General features: G+C 48.6%; 1 protein-coding gene across 4 annotated transcripts in view; it reads right to left on the bottom strand.

The window, feature by feature from the left end:
- Window positions 1–19,777, bottom strand: part of LOC144777875 (uncharacterized) — a 126,851-nt gene that overhangs the window by 77,075 nt on the left and 29,999 nt on the right. For 3 of the 4 annotated variants that reach the window (XM_078659294.1, XM_078659296.1, XM_078659295.1), the window contains exon 2: window positions 1,832–1,975. In XM_078659294.1, the coding sequence (XP_078515420.1) occupies window positions 1,832–1,960 (129 nt within the window). In that variant the 5' untranslated portion in view covers window positions 1,961–1,975. Of the gene's footprint in view, window positions 1–1,831; window positions 2,039–19,777 lie in introns of all 4 variants that reach the window. The other variant, XM_078659297.1, reaches the window with a different exon arrangement.

Below are 19,777 nucleotides of genomic sequence, written 5' to 3'. Positions count from 1 at the left end.
TGGGGAGTTTCTAGCTGGTGCCGTCATAGAGTGCGTTGCCCTAGTCGAGTCTGCTGCTGATGAGCACATGGGTGACCATTTACATGGACTCGGTGGGGATCAATTTGAGGATGTTACGAAGGAGGTAGAGCGTGTAGGAGCAGGAGGATGAAACAAGGTTGATTTGGCGGTTCATTGAGAGTGAGGAGTCCAGGATGATGCCAAGATCCCAGGTGGAGGGGGTGGAGGCCAGGATGAGGACTTCAGGCTTGTCTGAGTTAAGATTGAGACAGCTGTCCTTCATCCAGGTGGCGACTGTGTTAATCCTGTCTTGTTGGATGTGGGTTTGTCTGTGAGGGAAAGAATCAGCTGGGTGTCGGCGGCGTAGGAGATGATGTTGAGTCCATGGCTTCTGGCGATGGCTGTAGACGTTGAAGACGGAGGGGCTCAGGGAGGATCCCTGGGCACTATGCAGCTGATCTCTGTATATTATACAGTAAACCTCAAGGCCAGCAAAGCGCTGAATGTATACCATATAGTAAACCCCATAGTCTGGGATGTGCTGAGTGTATAACATACAGCAGACCCCAAAGCCAGTAAAGGGCTGAGTGTATATCATATAGTAAACCCCATTGTCTGTGAAGTGCTGAGTGTATATCATATAGTAAACCTCATAGTCTGCAAAGTGCTGACTGTATATCATACAGTAGGCCTCAAGGCCAGCAAAGGGCTGAGAGTATTTCATATAGTAAACCTCATGATCTGCAAAGTGTGGAGTGTATATCATATTTTAACCCCCATAGTCTGCAAAGTGCTGAGTGTATATCATATGGTAAACACCCTCGTCTGCGAAGTGTTGCTTTTGTTACAGGGGGCTGTTATTGCTGCACTGCTGCAAAACTGGCACCCATGGGTAAAAAACTGGCCCCCACCAGCAAAACGTCTGGTGCACGCTATGGTTAGTCCAGCCCAGGAAGTTGAGGACACGTCTGACTGCACGAGTTCTGGATGATCTGCAGTCTTCTAATGAGTTGCCTGGTGATCCCAGGTGTAGAGTGTGGGCCCGATTCACAGAATGAACTTAAGACTCAATCCTAAACTTACTACTATTTTGGTATTCACAGAATGCACTTACTACTTTTGGCATTCACAGAATGAACTTACAACTTTTGGTATTCACAGAAGTTCGGATTTTGTCTTAAGTTTGTCTTAAGACAAACTTAAGGCAGACTTAAGACAGACTTAAGACAAAATCCTAACTTCTGTGAATACCAAAAGTAGTAAGTTCATTCTGTGAATACCAAAAGTAGTAAGTGCATTCTGTGAATACCAAAATAGTAGTAAGTTTAGGATTGAGTCTTAAGTTCATTCTGTGAATCGGGCCCTGTGTTCCTATATTTGCTGGTGACTATGGTGTGAGTGACACTTTTACTAGTGTTCCTTGGGCGCCAGTTGAAGTGAACTTCGGCCGTTCACCTGCTCTTTAAGCAAAACTCATGCAAATATGTGTTTTTAACTTGTATGAATCCTACCAATATGGCGGCGACCATGGAGTAGGCTACTTCCTGGGCGACTATTTCCGGGATGAGGCTAGAATGAGAACTGACCCAGTCAATTAAAATTAGGGGGAAAGAGAAGGTGGATGTAAATTGGATATGCCTTTTAACTCAATTATCGCCTTCATATATCCACATCCTGCTAATTTGTTCCAAACCACTAAAGTTTTGTATTACACCCAGAAGTAGACACTAATGTGTGGTAACAGACTTTGCGCCCAATTTTACTGAACGTATCCTCATTTCAGAAGCGACTTAGTTAAGGTGATTCCAATGCTCGCATGGAGAGGCATTACCTGGTAACTCTGGCTGTGGTTGAGGTGGGTCCAGTAGGTGAAGCCTACGAAGCAGATGCCGATGAGGAGCATTATCACCAGGGAGACGGACGTGCGAAGCCGGGAGGTCTCAGGTAGGATTCCCATCATGATACGTCAAGATCCCTAGGAACAGGGGCAGAGAAGCACATCAGTCGTTAATCTAGAAATAGGGGTCTCCAACCTTTCCTGTAACAAGAGCTACTTATGTTACATTAAAATCCCCCGAAGCTTCTAATACTAGGGGTGTTAAAGTGGACATCCCATCGAAGAGTGTCAGCAGGGATCACACTGGTGCATTCGGCAGGTTTTTCAGCAGTAATGTAAAAGAGGTTTTGACAATTTGAACTGAAATATTACATGGATAGCACTTACAAACCACAGCTGCAATCCCCCTGGCACCAAGGTATAAACATGAGCAATAAATCGCTCCAACTTAAATAATAGCTTCAAACACATTTTGAAAATTCAACTATTTTTCTATAGACATCCGCTTATGAGTTGTGAAAATACACACATTTGCGTTTCGAATACATGCGTTTTCATTATGGTATACATATACTAATTCAACCAAGCATAAGCTTCAATAGTCGTAGACTGGGCTGCACACAGGAAAGGTACTCACGGGTAGCTGTAGAGCTGCTGGTAGCTCACGAGCTACTCATTGGAGACACCTGACGCCAGTGGCATAGGTAGGATGCACTTACTCACACTAGAAAGGTCTGATCGGAGCCACCCAACAAAACGGACTGATCCAATATGAATAAACACACTCTATGTACGAGGGTGGATAGGGAAAAAAGGGATGGAAAAAGAACAACAAGCATTTACAATGCAATGGTTTCGCCTTTGGAAAAGTTAGAGCTATTGGCATTGCTCATGACATTTCTTTTTTTTTTTTTACTTCTAAATAAATGGCATTGTTGTTTACATTGCAATAGGTCTCACATTTGTTGGAGTTGGAGCTACTGGCATTGTAAATGGCAATGTTTTTTATTCATGCTTTGTTAGCAGTGGAGTGATATTTTTTTTTAAGTGCCCACTATACCATATTATAAGCTTTTATAGCAACTATACAGTAAAGCTATAGCTATTTTAACGTAAAAGGGTGTAAATGGATGAATACAAATACCAAAAAGAATCTTAAACTGTATGGTGGAATGTATAGCAGGTGACAGACTACCGATCACAACATACGTACTTTAAGTAATTGTGGAAACCATATGTAATAAAAAAATCGGTAGTATGGGGTGTCAATGACGCTTATGCAAATGATGCTCAGCTGGTGAAGTGGTCAGCTCTGTTTGCAGATGCAAAGTGGTGAAAGGTGAAGTATTCAGCTCTGTCTGCAGGCACAAAGGGATGAATGGTGAAGTGGTCACTCTTCAGCTGTGAACATGCTCTTTACTGTTGCTCATGGGCATCAAGAGAATCTGCCAGGTCTGAGTCATTTCAGACACCTTATGTGAGGGCTGGGGTTTGTAAATGCACCTACATTAAACACCACTAAGAGATTAAGCGATTTCTGTGACATCACGTGATTTTTCTCCAAAATGTTTTTTTCACTTTCACTTTTTGGGTTTTCCGGGATGCTCTGGTATAAGATTCCCGGTTCCACCATGATTCGTTTTGTACAATAAGAAAACACAATAACTAAAAATACTCTCAAACTACGGTTTAACAGAGACACCTTTTTCTGTGTAAAAAGCACCTCACCATGGACCAAGCAGGGGCACGTGCCCCTAATCCACAGCAGGATTGAGACACTTCTCTGACAGGAGTTGTGCCAACCCACCTGCAGCCAACGCCATGGGTCACAGGAACATGAGATAGAGAGAAGGGGAGGAGATAGAGAGAAGGGGAGGAGATAGAGAGAAGGGGGGGAGAGAGAGAAGGGGGGATGAGAGAGAGAAGGGAGGATGAGAGAGAGAAGGGGGGATGAGAGAGAGAAGGGGGGATGAGAGAGAGAAGGGGGGAGAGAGAGAGAGAAGGGGGGAGAGAGAGAGAGAAGGGGGGAGAGAGAGAGAGAAGGGGGAGAGAGAGAGAAGGGGGGGTACATGGAGAGAGAAATGGGAAATAGGAGAGAGAAATGGGTGACAGAGAGAGAAATGGGGGACAGAGAGAGAAATGGGGGACAGAGAGAGAAATGGGGGACAGAGAGAGAAATGGGGGACAGAGAGAGAAATGGGGGACAGAGAGAGAAATGGGGGACAGAGAGAGAACGGGGGAAGAGTCTGGAAGGGTGAAACGAAAGGGAGAGAAGGCGATAGTTCGGGGGGTACAGGAAAGGGGCAGGAGGTGGACAGGCAATATACATTTTAAAAACAAGCGGTAGATTTGGAAGAGGAAAGCAAAAGAAAGATAGGGCGAGTACAATGTATCAATGGAGGATGTGAGAGGATGGGAGGGAGAAAGGAAAGGAGGGGGCATACTAAGTGGAGAGGGGTGTGTGAAGACAACGGTGAGCGGGCAGGAGGGACGGCGAATGGAGGAGGTTGAGCTGGTCAGGGTGCGAGGAGAAGAACGAGAGGGAAAGGCAGAGCGAGGAACCAACGAGGAAATAGAGGGGAAACGCGAGAGGGGACGGCTGGGGCATAGGGGAGAGTGAGGGCAGAAGAGAGCTACCCACACACACACACACCCAGAGCCCCCCCCCCACACACACACACACACACACACCCAGAGCAGTCACATACACACACACTCTGGAGCAGTCACACACACACACACACACTGGAGCAGTCACACACACACACTGGAGCAGTCACACACACACACTGGAGCAGTCACATACACACACACACTCTGGGGCAGTCACATACACACACTCTGAGGCAGTCACATACACACACACCCTGGGGCAGTCACACACACACACACACACACACACCCTGGAGCAGTCACACACACACACACACCCTGGAGCAGTCACACACGCGCGCACACACACCCTGGAGCAGTCACACACGCACGCACACACCCTGGAGCAGTCACACACACACACTGGAGCAGTGACATACACATACTGGAGCAGTCACACACACACACACACACACACACACACTGGAGCAGTCACATACACACACACACACACTGGAGCAGTCACATACACACACACTCTGGAGCAGTCACATACACACACACCCTGGAGCCCCGGTGTGTCTAAGACGACAACGTACGTTTATCAAGCATCTCAACAAAGCATCAAGGGAACCCTGTTTTGCAAGACTATTTCACCTCAGTTATCATACCACAAATGAGCGGTTTTAAAAAAGAGACCATATTCCATATTTTTAATTGTACACCATGCACCCATAATGACATTTATCCCATATTCAGGTTTAACCATGCTCATTCTTGCGCCTCAAGTTCCTGCTGAATGACTTGTGCAGAGGTGGTCATGGTGCAGTCAATGAGGAGAAAGGTCACAGTTCAAACCCTCTAATCAATACCACTGTCGAGAAGGCTGCACAGATTTACCAGCCCTGGATTTAAAGGTATCCTGGCAACAGCATCACCCCACGCCTGGGCGCTGACACAGCAGTGACGGATTCACAGGGAGAGGACCCCCGAGCGGTCACGAACTATCGGGCAAGAGGGCGGCGCACATGTTGACAAAGACAAAAGAAACCTTGGCAAAGGCAGAATGTTTCGTTTGCATTTTGAGTGCCGGCTAAAACATTAAGAGCGCCTGATGCACAGGAAAAAACGAACTAACTGATTTTTATATACGATGCATCTACGGAATATGTACTTTAATGTCCCATGATTTCAGAGTTCTTTTGAGATATAAAATATTCCTTCATGCGCTGCAATGCAATCATTCCATAGCAGGCTGAATACTATACAAATAAGAAAATAACATGGGGTGAGAGAAATACTGTTCAGGGCAAGGCAAACACCGGCACTATGTGTGTATGTATGTATTAAAGAATTGGTAAACATCGGTCTTCAGATAGCTGCTGTCATGACAAACCTAAAGATAATAGCAACTGGTGGGAGTGCTGCCTGCCTGGGAGAGTCCCAGGTGGCCTCATCTGTGGAAAAAAAAGTCCTCTGCCTGGATGCTTGTAAAAATAAGCCTGATGTTTCTCAAAGCGACAAACCAAAATACCTTCTTCCTACTGAGTAACCAGTCCTACTTTGCAGGCGAGATCTCCCACCAAAGACGGAGGAGAGACAACCAGCGGAAGGCCAAGCACCGGACCAGCCTCGTGTTGGCTCGTGCGGGCTTTGTTCAACAGGTTTACTATGAGTCATGAGGCGAACACTCCAAGTGCAGTCCTGCGGTGTAAGCGGATGTGACCAGCTCCACCGCGGGAAACAGCACACCGACACACAGCTAGTCACACAACACATTGAACACCCGAACTTGACTTAATAATACAAAGTAGTGCTGAAGGTTGGCTTGGAGCACTGCTCGCTGTAGGAGCGGTTCTGGAGAATTCGGATTGTCCAATTGGACCTCTTCATTAGTTGCTACTCCACAGCACGTGAGCTCTAAGGAGCTGAAAAACGTTGATAAAGTTAGGAATGCCACTGGTTGCAACCACAACCTCATTCTATACAAATGACCCATACATATCGATTCACCTCATGACCAACACCCCGGACACCATTTATGAGCCAGCTAACTCATTCACATTCAGTGCCCCCCCATGACTCCGTGGTTCGCAGACATACCGTCGGGAACATGTTTGCGGTGGCCAGAGGGCAGTGGCGTGGGAAGTTGCAGCATAGCGCTGGCGGTACACGGACGGGGGGGGCGCAAACGGACAGCGGGAGCGGGAACGGCGCAAGAAAAATAAAACGGCACTCACCTTATGTGCTTGAACCTTGACAGCATTCTTTGGACTCTAGCGCCCCTGACAACAAAGACGGGAGGGGGACGGGAGAGGACGAGGGGGGCGGGAGAGTACACGAACGGCGGGAGGGGGGCGGGAGAGGACGAGGGGGGCGGGAGAGTACACGAACGGCGGGAGGGGGGCGGGAGAAGACGAGGGGGGCGGGAGAGTACACGAACGGCGGGAAGGGGGCGGGAGAAGACGAGGGGGGCGGGAGAGTACACGAACGGCGGGAGGGGGGCGGGAGAGGACAGGGGGGGACGGCGGGAGGAAGGCAGGACAGCAGCAAGCACGGCCCGGCCGGACCAGATTCGTGAGCTCCTAGGGCTGGGAGGGGTGGGGGCAGCGTGGGCTTGGGGTCTTGGCAATTTGGGTAGCTCTGAGAGACAACTAGGGGTGACAAAAGCTAGCCTCTTCGTTTACAGCACAGCAGGGAAAAAAGCGGAGCCCCGCTGAATTGGAGCAGCAGCAACTGCAAATATGATAGCTATTCGAGGTATTGAACAACTCGGGGCTGGTCAACAAGTCCCGGGCCGGGCCGGTGCAGTACGCACGCGTGTTTGCTAAAACAGCGATTCTCCCGGCTCTTGAGAGCCAGCAGCTGCTGTTTTGTTTAGCTGGAGGAGCCCGGGCTATGCCTCGAGGAGGAGGATCGGTCTCTGGGCGCACCTTGGCCAGGAACAGAAGCAGCTGTGAGTAATCACGCCCTCACTCGCTTTCTGAACAAGCACCTACGAAGACACAGGGGGCGGGGGAGGACACGGACGGCGGGAGGAGGGCGGGAGAAGACACGAACGGCGGGAGGGGGGCGGGAGAGGACACGAACGGCGGGAGGGGGGCGGGAGAGGACACGAACGGCGGGAGGGGGGCGGGAGAGGACACGGACGGCGGGAGGGGGCGGGAGAGGACACGGACGGCGGGAAACGTGCACAGGACAGCGAGGGAGGGGCGGGGAGGCACACGGAGGGGGCGGGAATGGACAGCGCATCTGAATTCACTTTCAGTGAAAGGGGAGGGAACGGGAAAAAACGTAACTCCGCCCTGGGAAAAAATCTCGGGAACGCCCCCGAATCTGGTCCGGCCTTGACGGACAGATCCGGCACTCAATGGCTAGCCTCCATTTATGGAGCTAGCCAATGAGAGCCGGGGGACGTTCCCGAAGTGCTTAGTGTCGACATAGGATTTCACCTGCGCTGAAGAGCTGCGCAGAGCGCAGCCTTCGGCAGGCGAAACCCAAAAAGGGGTATGTTCACATCGTACCCACTAGGCCACCTGTGCACAGGTCCACGACAGGGCTGTGCTCTGGGGTAAAAGCAAGCAGTGGGGCAGGGCTCAAATCTGACCCCTCCCTAGGGGCCCCTGCACAGACTGACAAATCTCTGGGTGTTTCTATCGAAGGTCCCTGCCTTCTTCAAGACACAGGTTAATGGGAAGCACTGAGGGGACACGCACTGCTGCAGTGCACACTGGAGGATATGCAAGCTGCTGCAGTCCTGCTGTGCTGCAGTGCACACTGGGGGAATGCGCAAGCTGCGCCAGTCCTGCTGCGCTGCCAGAGCAAACTGGAGCAATGCACACCCTGCTGTTGTCCTGCTGTGCTGCCAGAGCGCACTGGAGCAATGTGTAAGCTGCTGCAGTCCTGCTGTGCTGCCAGAGCGCACTGGAGCAATGCACACCCTGCTGCAGTCCTGCTGTGCTGCCAGAGCACACTGGAGCAATGCACACCCTGCTGCAGTCCTGCTGTGCTGCCAGAACGCACTGGAGCAATGCACACCCTGCTGCAGTCCTGCTGTGCTGCCAGGGCACACTGGAGGGAAGCGCAAGCTGCTGGAGTCCTGCTGTGATGCCAGCGCACACACTGGAGGAATGTGCAAACTGCTGAGGTCCTGCTGTGCTGCCAGAGCACCACTAAAGAGCCATAACAATCTCTCGGATCCAGAGCATCTACAAGCCGTGTCTGGTGGCACAGTGGACTAATGCGTCCACTGCAGGGGCCTGTGTTCGACCTCATGGTCACAGGTTCAAATCCCGTTGGGGCCACTCAGCCTTTCATCCATCTGAGGTCGATAAAATGAGTACCATTGAGTTGGGTAACAAGAAACATCTGTTATGTAGCGCCAAGATACCTCCGGGTGAACGCGCGCTTTACAAATATACACGTTATGTTATGAGAAGGGACGGTGCAGACAGCCGCTCTGTGGATCCACCAGAAGAGGGCAGCGAAGGACAACAAAAGGCCTCCAAAAAATAGCCAGGGCGCCCTAATAAAATCTATGTGCTGCTGCTGAGTGTGAATAAACACAGTGCTGCTAAGAACAGAGCGACACTGGGCCCACAGAACACTACAGGGGTGCCGCTGCAGGGTCAGAGTGAAAGTGTGGCATCACAATAAGGGGATCAGAGAAGAGGGAGAGAAAAACAGGGAGGGGTAACAACCCCGCAGTACCACCTGCATGCTCTACTCTTTCACAAAAACACAACTTTTGATCAACAAAATATTCACACACGCTCACGGTGTGCAACCAGAGCATAAACACTCACCGGTCACATCGAGTAGCCCATACCGCATTTGAAGCAAAACCTTTTGCATTCTGGGACAGGTAGTTCAACCTCCCCTGTTAGAGATCTGGGGCCTTATTTATGAAGGACTTGCGCCACCGGTGCGTCACTTTTTCCCATGTTAAAAGTGACGCACCGGCGGCGCAAGTCCTTCATAAATAAGTCGACTAAAAGCACAGGCTGACAACTTCCACACAAGACATGAGCCCTTCTGACAGCTATGCACATGTACATGTATGCACAAAAACCTCAATCATGCCAGGCATCCACACAGTCCATTCACACGCAGCCGAGCTACACACAGAAACCATTAACAAACAGGCCACCACACACACAGCTGTGTCTGCAGGTTGCTGGCTGTACACACATCCATCCCAGCCGCCTGGTGCAGCACTGCCTGCTGTAGCTGTGACCGTGCACACCGCAGGTTTGTGCTCCGGCCGGTTGCAGTGCGTGCTGCCTGCCCCGCCCACAGTACAGGATGTTTGCGTTATGGAAATAGGTCATTTGTCTTTACGACACCGCCGTGTTCTGTGTTTAACTCCAAGCTGTTGACACAGCAGCAGACAACCTGCCCCGCACAGAACCCGGAAACGGCACTGCGGGTGGCGCGTAAGGGCTGCACGGGGAAATAAAGGTGTGAAGGGGGAAGAGGGAATAGACACTAGGGTGGGAGAAAGGTGCCTGGGGGCACCCTTCAGTTCCTGCAGATTGAGGCACTCACTAACTCATCACATCTGCACCTCTTCCCTCATCCTTACCCGCATACATCCATGCTTCCACCGCTGCCCTCATACATCCATGCTTCCAGCGCTGCCCTCACACATCCATGCTTCCACCTCTGCCCTCACAGATCCATGCTTCCACCTCTGGCCTCACACATCCATGCTTCCAGCGCTGCCCTCACACATCCATGCTTTCACCGCTGCCCTCACACATCCATGCTTCCACCTCTCACACATCCATGCTTCCAGTGCTGCCCTCATACATCCATGCTTCCACCCCTCAAACATCCATGCTTCCACCCGCTGCCCTCACACATCCATGCTTCCACTGCTGCCCTCATACATCCATGCTTCCACCGCTACCCTCATACATCCATACTTCCTCCCCTCACACATCCATGCTTTCACCCCTCACACATCCATGCTTCCACCTGCTGCCCTCACACAACCATGCTTCCACCCGCTGCCCTCACACATCCATGCTTCCACCCGTTGGCTCATAAAACACACAGAACCTCAACAAGCATATGTAAGGTAAATTTCTGGAGTGGTGTGGCGCACTGGTTAGAGGCGGCAGACCCGGAAGCAGAGGACGGCCGGGGACTAGGGTTCTATTCCCGACACGGCAGGGTCGAGGACCAGGGTGAGCGGACTTGATCATTCTCACCTCGGTGCCTACTCTAACCAGGGATCACACTTGGCAACTCTGGGCATTAGCTTGCCTCATCTCCACAACGGCCCCCCACATATGCCGGGGATGCCTGGTTTCACCTTGGAGATACCCAGTAGGGACCATCTCACAGGGAAAGCCAGGACGGGTTCCCCAGCGGTCTACAGCGCAGAGATACTCCTTCGGGAGTCGATTCTAGCGCTTTAGAAACCCACAATCAATCAATCAATACAACTGGAAAAAAGTGAACTGCTGCTGTCGTAATGTGGTGTGCATGTGCAAGCGATAAAAAAAAAAGTAAAAATACCGAAATCTGTGGTATCCTGCATAAATTCTCCCAGCTAATCGATCATGACTATACCCTGTATCACCGGCTTGTCACCAGAACTAACTCAACACTACTTTATTTTTTTCTCCCAGAGTATTATTTAGCGCGAACTCGACCCGAAGGTATCAGAGGCATTGCACGAGCACCCGTTGCATTACAGACGGACAAATTCACGTTTGTTAGGCATTGGTGAAATTAAGTAATCTGTCCAGAATCACAGGATGTTGAGTGTCTCTGCCAAGACTCGAACCCGGTTCCCCATCTTTGATGTCAAGGCTCTAGCCGTTACGCCACATCCTCTCTCCTTTATGCTTTCCCACCAGGCACAAAATAACAAATATATCCAAAAGTATAGTTGGCCAAGCAATATAGATCCCGTCCTATAGCATAAGAAGGATATGACAGAGTAAATTGTCTATCTTGAGGGTTTGTAAAGGGGGTTACTAAGACAAATCGTTTTTTTTTTAACAGCAATCCGTAAAATTCCATGCACCATCATGCCTACCTACAGGCTTTAACACAGTGTTTACACTTAATCCATCTTTAAAGGCCTATTGCCTTTAACATAGACGTTTCACTATAAACGGCCTGCAGCCTGTGTTATACCTTTTCATATTAAAATGGTCAGTGCCGGGGTGTGAGACAAATATTTTCACAAAGACCAAGGTGCATATTAACCTTTATCTCCGCTTTTTTGGCTTTAAAAGCCAAAGAAGCGGAGATAAAAATATCGCCCTATCAACAACAGGGTGCCAACATGCAAAATCGCATGTTGGCACCCTTTTTTCACTACACTTCCCTTTGCATCTCTAATGAGATGTAAAGTGGACGTAACAGAGCAAAATAATAGGAGAAATGTCGCTAAGCGACATTTCTCCTATTATCAAGCTGCACGCTAACCCTGCTAGAGACAAAAAAAGCAGCACTACCACGGTTAACGCTGCTTTAGACTTAGCCATGTAATCCAATGGGAGGTGGATTACATGGCTAAATCCACCACGGGCTATCAATAAGGCTATCCCTATGCTTGTAGTTTTATCGCTGCATTACCAGTGATAACCTCCCAAAATGCCGCTATTGCTGAATTTTTTATCGCCTAGGCGGTTAGCGTTGTTAATAACGTGATAACCAGGCGATATTATCCAGCGATAGCGGGAGTTAAAAAAATTAACACTAAGCGCCCTTAGCGTTAATTTTCCCTGTTCCTTCTTAATATGCCCCCGAATCGGGCCTACAGCCTTTGTCATCGACTTGTCACTATGAGGAACTCATCAGGCCTGCTGTATTGAGGCAGAAACATTCCGACAAGGCACCTTTCTGGGAAATTCATAAAATTATAAACATGTCTAAAATGAGAGTTGGAAAAACAAATGCAATGTTGACAAAGATTATTATCACAGCGCCAATCTCCTACCCCAAGAGTTTGTCAGAAGTGGTCACCATACCCCCTGATACGGTAAGTGGTGAGATTCCATTGAATGAAATCCCCGCCTACTGGTTTTAGCAAAAACAATCCACGTTCAAAGGCATATTTGTTCACATAACATGTGCTTTTCATAATAAATAAGTCAGACTTACTGCCTTCGTCATACCATTTCACAATAAACGTCTCAGCGTAGCTCATTGGCTTGTCACTCTAAACAATTCAGGCCTACTGTGTTGAGCATAAGCGTTCACACAAAGCAGAGCCTGCAATACAAGCACTCTTTTTCAGTGGAGGCACACACTTTATGGCCAATCAACAGCTGTAAAGATGAAGTTCGGCGCGTGGGTGGCGCGTAAACTTGGTATCCAGACAATGTCTGGCAATAGCTGTGTTGTCCAGCCAGCCCTAAAAAAATCGTGTACAAGGGTTGTGCAAATATGAGGTATTGATTCTAAATAAGAAGCTCACAACAGCTTTTTCAAAATTGTAGAGGTTTTCAGCATTTTTATCAGTACAAAATATGGGGGAAAAGCAAGCTAATGGTTATCACTGTTCTTGCACGGGCAAACTGTACATGTGACCACAGTATTTCATCTTGCAAAGCTATCCATGTAATCTCCCATGGTAACATAACACGTGTAAAGAACACACGCATCCCTGAGCACCTTGGCGCTGAATAACACATGCTCAATGTTACCCAACTCAATGGCACTCATTTTATCGACCTCAGAAGGATGAGTGCACCTGCTGGGATTTGAACACAGGCCCCTACAGGGAGCGCGTTAGTCCACTGGGGCCACCAGACACGACATGTGTGTACTCAGACTTACTTGGCACAGACGCCGGGGCAGAGGAGGTGACACCGCATTGTGTGGTTACCAGTGTGAGAAAGGGAACTGTTGTGGTGAGGTGCCCAGGGAAGCAGGAAGTGCTCAGCGGGTGCCACTGTTGACTCTCTGCAGGCAGAGACCGCACTGCGTCTGCACCTCTCAGGGCGGGAGAACGTGGACCGGAAGTGCCTCTCTGGCACCTCTCCAACCGGGCTCACACCTCGCCTGTCTGGGTCTGAGAGGTTCCACTAGGCTCCCCTGCTCCAATCCTGTGCACTTTGTTGTCGTTCATGGGCGTATGTAGAAGTGGTCGGAGTCTAGTACTTTTGGAGTAACAAATACCTCAAAGAATCACAATTTTTTAGGGAGGTAACTTAATTTGTATCTAAACCATAAATGTCACTCAAAATAGAACAGGTTCATACATTCGGTGCATATTTTTATTTTTGCACATCTTAGAAGAGTTAAATATAAATTGATCAAATTCAAAACATTAGAATTGAAAACATTGCAATTATTTCATTGGCAATATAAATCAATTACAGAAAGCACATTTGAATACAATAAATACATTCAAGTATGTCAACGCGCTCACGGTGCACAGAAGGGAAAGTATTTAGAGGGGATGGGTGTGTGGGGGTAGAAGTGGCAATACTGTCACTACCATAGACAATAATAATTGTCTATGGTAGTGACAGATACATTCATTACTATCACATTACTTATAGGCGCTCCTGCTTTACTATGCGTCCTGATGAAGACCCCAGCCTGAGGTTTTGAACAACCCTTTCCTTCAGGGGTCGAAACGTCGACAACCTATACTCTGTAACTTTCTAAGCATAGGACTAAATAATGGATGGTTACGGAACCTGTGCTTAAGAGTTTCTTGGAACCCATTGATCTGTATATAGACTGTAAAGGCTGCATTTTGACTTTCACTGTGATTACAACATAGTCACACCACCTTTACCCGGTCCCCACTTCTACCCCCACACACCCATCCCCTCTAAATACTTTCCCTTCTGTGCACCGTGAGCGCGTTGACATACTTGAATGTATTTATTGTATTCAAATGTGCTTTCTGTAATTGATTTATATTGCCAATGAAATAATTGCAATGTTTTCAATTCTAATGTTTTGAATTTGATCAATTTATATTTAACTCTTCTAAGATGTGCAAAAATAAAAATATGCACCGAATGTATGAACCTGTTCTATTTTGAGTGACATTTATGGTTTAGATACAAATTAAGTTACCTCCCTAAAAAATTGTGATTCTTTGAGGTATTTGTTACTCCAAAAGTACTAGACTCCGACCACTTCTACATGTACCTGATTAACTGACCCAGGTCAGAGAGTTCTTAGGGTCTACCCCGTTGTAACTCACTGTTCATGGGCGTAGCTATCAACAGCAGGCAGTGGCACCCGGGTCCAGCGGTTGGAGGGACCCATTGACCCCTAGTATAGCTGGTTTTCACGGCTAGGGAGGGGGCCTGCTTTCATGGCTAGCACTTGGACCAGTGGCAGCTTTGCTATGCCACTGAGTGGTACAAAGAAGAGATAAGCCATGTCGAGTTAAGAGAGGTTTCTCACAGTTTACTCCCCCCCCCCTTTCTATAAGGACCTGAAAAGGACTAAGAAGTGGAGAAGGGAAGAGGGCGGGGTTTAGAGAAAACACAAGTAATTGTGGCCTTCTGGGAAGAGACAGTATTTATTTATTTAATGCAATTTTATATAGCAAAACTTTACCCAAAGGTGTCAACGCGCTTTACAAAAGAACCAAGGGGCATATTATCAACAACTAGCGATATTTATCGCTAAATGAGCTTAGCGATATTTTTTTTATCGCCGCGCATTGCCGTATTTTATCGCAGAGATAGCGTGCTATTAGCAACATTTATCTCCAAAGCAATAAAATAACCGTTGATAGCGGCGAAATGCGTGAATATCGCTGGAAATCCAGCGATATTCAGGCATTATCGCTAATAGAGACTTAACTTGAATATCCACCTCCCATTGGATATACAGGCTAAGAAGTGGCCTGAGCAGGCGTTAGGTTTTGGCGATATTTGCGCTTAGTGCAAATTTTTTTATCGCTTAGCCTGCCTTGCTAATAGGCGATAGCTGTGTTAGCGACTGCTTTCAGTCGCTAACAGGTTGGGTACGCCCACTTTGCATGTCATTAGCGATAAATATCGCTGACATGCAAAGCGGGCCCCAAACCGGTCGCTATCGGCTACAAGCTGTCGCTAACTGCTGTTAGCGACAGCTTCCTAAAAGGGCGATAAAATTATCGCTGCTTTTCGGCAGAAAACCGTTGCAAAGGCGGCGATAATCTCATATCGCCCGTCTTGATAATATGCCCCCAAGTAAGTTACAAAAGGTACACATGATAGAATTTACACACTAACAAGTTACATATACAATCAGGATTGTAAAAAATTAAAGGTGCCAGTGTTAGGTTACTACAGGTATAGGATACATATTTACAAAGTTGACCTCGTGTGAGTGCCAGGGGGCTGAGTGTCGTGAAATGGGTTGAATTTTTCCTGGAAGTTTTTTTAGAGAAGAAGAGTTTTAAGATCTGTTTTGAAAGTCTGGAAAGAGACGCGTTTGGGAGAGATGGAGGAAGTGAGTTCCAAATTCTAGCCGCATTACCTGAGAAGGATTGAGCCATTAATCTTTTCCTTTTGAAGGTAGGATGTTCGAGCAGTAAGTTTTCTGCATTGCGTGAAGGTCCAGAGCTACCTGAGGTTTTGAGATTATTTGCCAGATAGCGAGGGGTGGAAGTGTGCAAGGCTTTGTGAGTGATACAAGCAGTCTTATAAAATTGACCTTGCTTCAATGGGGAGCCATCAAAGGGAAAACAGTATGGGTGTGATGTGATAATTTCTTTCAGACCCATAAACTAAGCTAGACGCTGAATGGAGGATGGATTTTAGAGGGGAAAGGTGGGTTTTGGGGAGCCCAACAAGGTGAGAGTTGGAGTAGTCTGCGGCGTACCCCAAGGATCATACCTCAGCCCAACATTGTTCAACATCTACTTGGCACCACTCGCCCACGTCGCCCGATTGCTCTACCTCAACATCAACTCTTACTCCGACGACACCCAGCTGATCCTCTCCCTCACCAAAGACCCCCACACCGCCAAAACCAACCTCCACGAAGGAATGAAAGCCGTGGCCAAGTGGATGAAGAACAGCCGTCTGAAGCTGAACTTGGACAAAATGGAGGTCCTCATCCTTGGCCTCACCCCCTCAGCCTGGGACGACTCCTGGGGGCCGACCGCACTGGGAGCAGCACCAACACCCACCGACCAATCATGCAACCTGGGGTTTATCCTCGACTCAGCACTCTCCATGGCCAAGCAAGTCAACGCCGTCTCATCCTCCTGCTTCAAGACCGTCTGCATGCTCCGCAAGTTCTACAGGTGGATCCCCACCGAAACAAGAAGAACGGTCACCCAGGCCCTCGTCAGCAGCAGGCTGGAGTACAGAAACGCCCTCTACGCAGACGCCTCTGCCAAACTCCTGAAACGATTCCAACGCATACAGAACGCCTCTGCACACCTGATCCTCGACATCCCTCGCCACAGCCACATCACACCCCACCTGAGAGACCTGCACTGGCTTCCCGTCAACAAGAGGTTCACCTTCAAACTCCTCACCCACACACACAAAGCACTCCACAACACCGGAGCAGCCTACCTCAACAGATGACTCACCTTCTACACCCCGATTTGCCAGCTCCGCTCCACTGACCTCGCCCTCGCCACCGTCCCCCGCATCCGAAGAGTGACCACCGGCGGCAGATCATTCTCCCACTTCGCCGCCATGACCTGGAGCACTCTCCCCGTCCTCCTACGGCAGAACCTACTAACCTTCAGGAGGCTACTCAAAAACTGGCTATTCGAGCAGTAGCAGCACCCCTCCCCCCCAGCGCCTTGAGACCCTCACGGGTGAGTAGTGCGCTTTACAAATTTCTGGTTGATTGATTGATTCGTTGAGTAGTCCAACCTGGAAAGAACCAAGGATTAGACCAAAGTTTTTAGATCTTGCTCAGGAAAGAAGCACCGAACGCCCCAGAGAAGGCGCAGCTGGTAACGTGCATTCTTGGTGATGGTATTGATATAGGACAGTAAGTTGAGCCTTTTGTCTAGGATAACGCCCAGGGATTTGGCGTAGTTCACAATGGTAGGTTTGTTGTTGAGAATGTTCAGATTGTTCATCCATGATTGGACAGGAGGAGGAGAGAGTGAGGTCGAGAGGAGAAGGAATTCTGTTTTGGAAGGATTCAGAATTAGTTGATGAGTTGACAGCCAGTGGTGGGTGGAGTTGAGAGTGGTGTTGAGGATCAAAATGTCATGTGTGGAAGACACCCTTAGGTAGATTTGGGTGTCATCAGCATGCAGGTGAAAATGGATCCCATGTTGTTTAGCAGATTTCCCAGCGGTTCCATGTAAAGGTTGAAAAGGGTGGGCGCGAGGATCGAGCCTTGAGAGATGCCTTGTTCCAAAGCCATTGATGCAGAGAAAAAGTTGCTAATTTGATCATCTGGGATCTGCACAAGAGGAATGATTTCGAACCATTTGAGCCCTGTGCCTTCCAAACCCATTCTCAGCTTTAAACTGTTCAGAAGAGTGTTGTGATTAACAGTGTCAAAGGCTGTGGCTAGATCAAGGAGAATCAGGAGGCAAAATTCACAAGAGGCCAGTAATCACAGGGCATTATCGCTCACTTGTAGCAGGGCTGTTTGTTTCGTTACTGCAGCCTTGAGTGAAACCAGATTGAAATTTGTCAAGTTATCCTTGATATGTTGGAAAAGTTGCTTCGCTACACAACTTCCTCCCCACTCCCTGCAGAGCCCACGTGGGTGTCACCTGTTCACTTGATCCAGGTGTCAAACGGGTCTGAATGTGACACTACGGGCTTGGAGAGGCATGTATGTGCGTCTCGCATGCCCTTTGGCCCCACACCCTGGGGCACTTAGTGTAATGCGGGCCCTGCAGGCTGTTCAAGTGCTTCAGACACAGCAGGAGAATACACCGAGGGCTCCCTAAGTGAATATACAAACTATTAGAATGTCATACACTTGACACTAGAATTATTTCAATCAAAGCCAGGGTTTTTGTTGGCGCTTCCTGTGACGTCACTTCCTGCAGCATCAGTATACACTGAGCATGTTAATGAGTATGTATTTACATTGTGTGCTCTCCTGCAAACGGCCCCCTTTTAGCTATTACCATATTGACAGGCGGAGATGAGAAGCAGGAAGTGCCCTTTATTTGCCCAAGATCACACGTTTCCTGATGTGAGTAAGTAATGTGAACTTAGATCTCCTGTTTGCAAGGTTTTCAGATGAACCACTAGCCGGCATCTTTACCCTGACCACATATATATATTAAAGAGAGAAAGTGGGGCTGTGATGAGAAAGCGAGAGAGGCAGCGGGGGTAATGCAGAGATGGGTCATGCTTGTTTACAACTTGCTAGGGATAGAACAGGATACATCCGGGTCTGTACAGCACACGTCAAAAACCGAGCTGCCTCTGGGGACTGAACAATACAGAGGAACGTGCCATAAAGACTCCAAGACTGAAAGAGCCCCAGGACAGGCGTGGGCGGTGGCATTTGTAATGCAGTCACCCTTCTTCTGAGGACCTTTGGGGCCTGTAACATGCCAAAGAATACATTGTACCTTGACCTTGAATGTAAACATAGGAATAAATATGGTGCATTAAAAAAGGTGGAGCCCTGGCAAACACCAATTTAAAATTAAGCAACACCTGTTCTAATTAGCTCAGAATTCAGAAAGAACGAGTCAAAATTAAACCTGTGACCTGCAGGTTGCACACATCTCTACAGCAGGCACGTAACCCACTCAGCAAACTTTTTAGCCTTCCAAATATTGTGCAGGGGGAGCCCAGCTCGTCATGAGTCACTGTGGAGCTGTGCTCATGACGAGCTGGTCTCGTCACGACCCCGCTCACTGATTAATTCGTCCGCACAGGCAGAGAATTAATCACGCGTGGGCGGAGCGCAGCCGTTATGACGAGACCAGCTCGTCATGAGCACCGCTCCACCGTGACTCATGACGAGCTGGTCTCGTCACAAGCACCGAAGAGGTAAAGAAGTCCTATAGGCTCTGTCCTGGTACCCCACCCACCCTTGCAGAATACCTAGGCGAAGGAAGGCACCGCCTGCGTGAAAGGGAGGATTGTTTTTGAGCAGGAAGGTGCACCATCCTGCACAAAAACAACCCATTGAGGCGTTATCCTCTTTCTACTTGTGCTTCAGACTGCAGCACACACAGAAAGAGGAAGTAACAAGGAGAAATAAAGATATTTCTCCTTGTTACACCTCCCCCGAGATCTTTTTGGTGCATTCCCAAGTCTACCACTTTTGGTAAATCTGGAAATGCATCAAAATCCATGGGAGTTGCATGGGAACACCCGTGGAATGCCTTCCCAGGGCAGACTAAAGCACGCAGCAATTTGCGCTGCGATGCGTTATTCCAGCTCTATGAAGCCACTCAGGACCACACAAAGC

The sequence above is a fragment of the Lissotriton helveticus genome, chromosome 1_1 (assembly GCF_964261635.1).
Source record: "Lissotriton helveticus chromosome 1_1, aLisHel1.1, whole genome shotgun sequence".
Classification (NCBI taxonomy): domain Eukaryota; kingdom Metazoa; phylum Chordata; class Amphibia; order Caudata; family Salamandridae; genus Lissotriton; species Lissotriton helveticus.
Note: the sequence above shows the minus strand (reverse complement) of the source record. Positions and strands in the feature narration are given on the sequence as shown.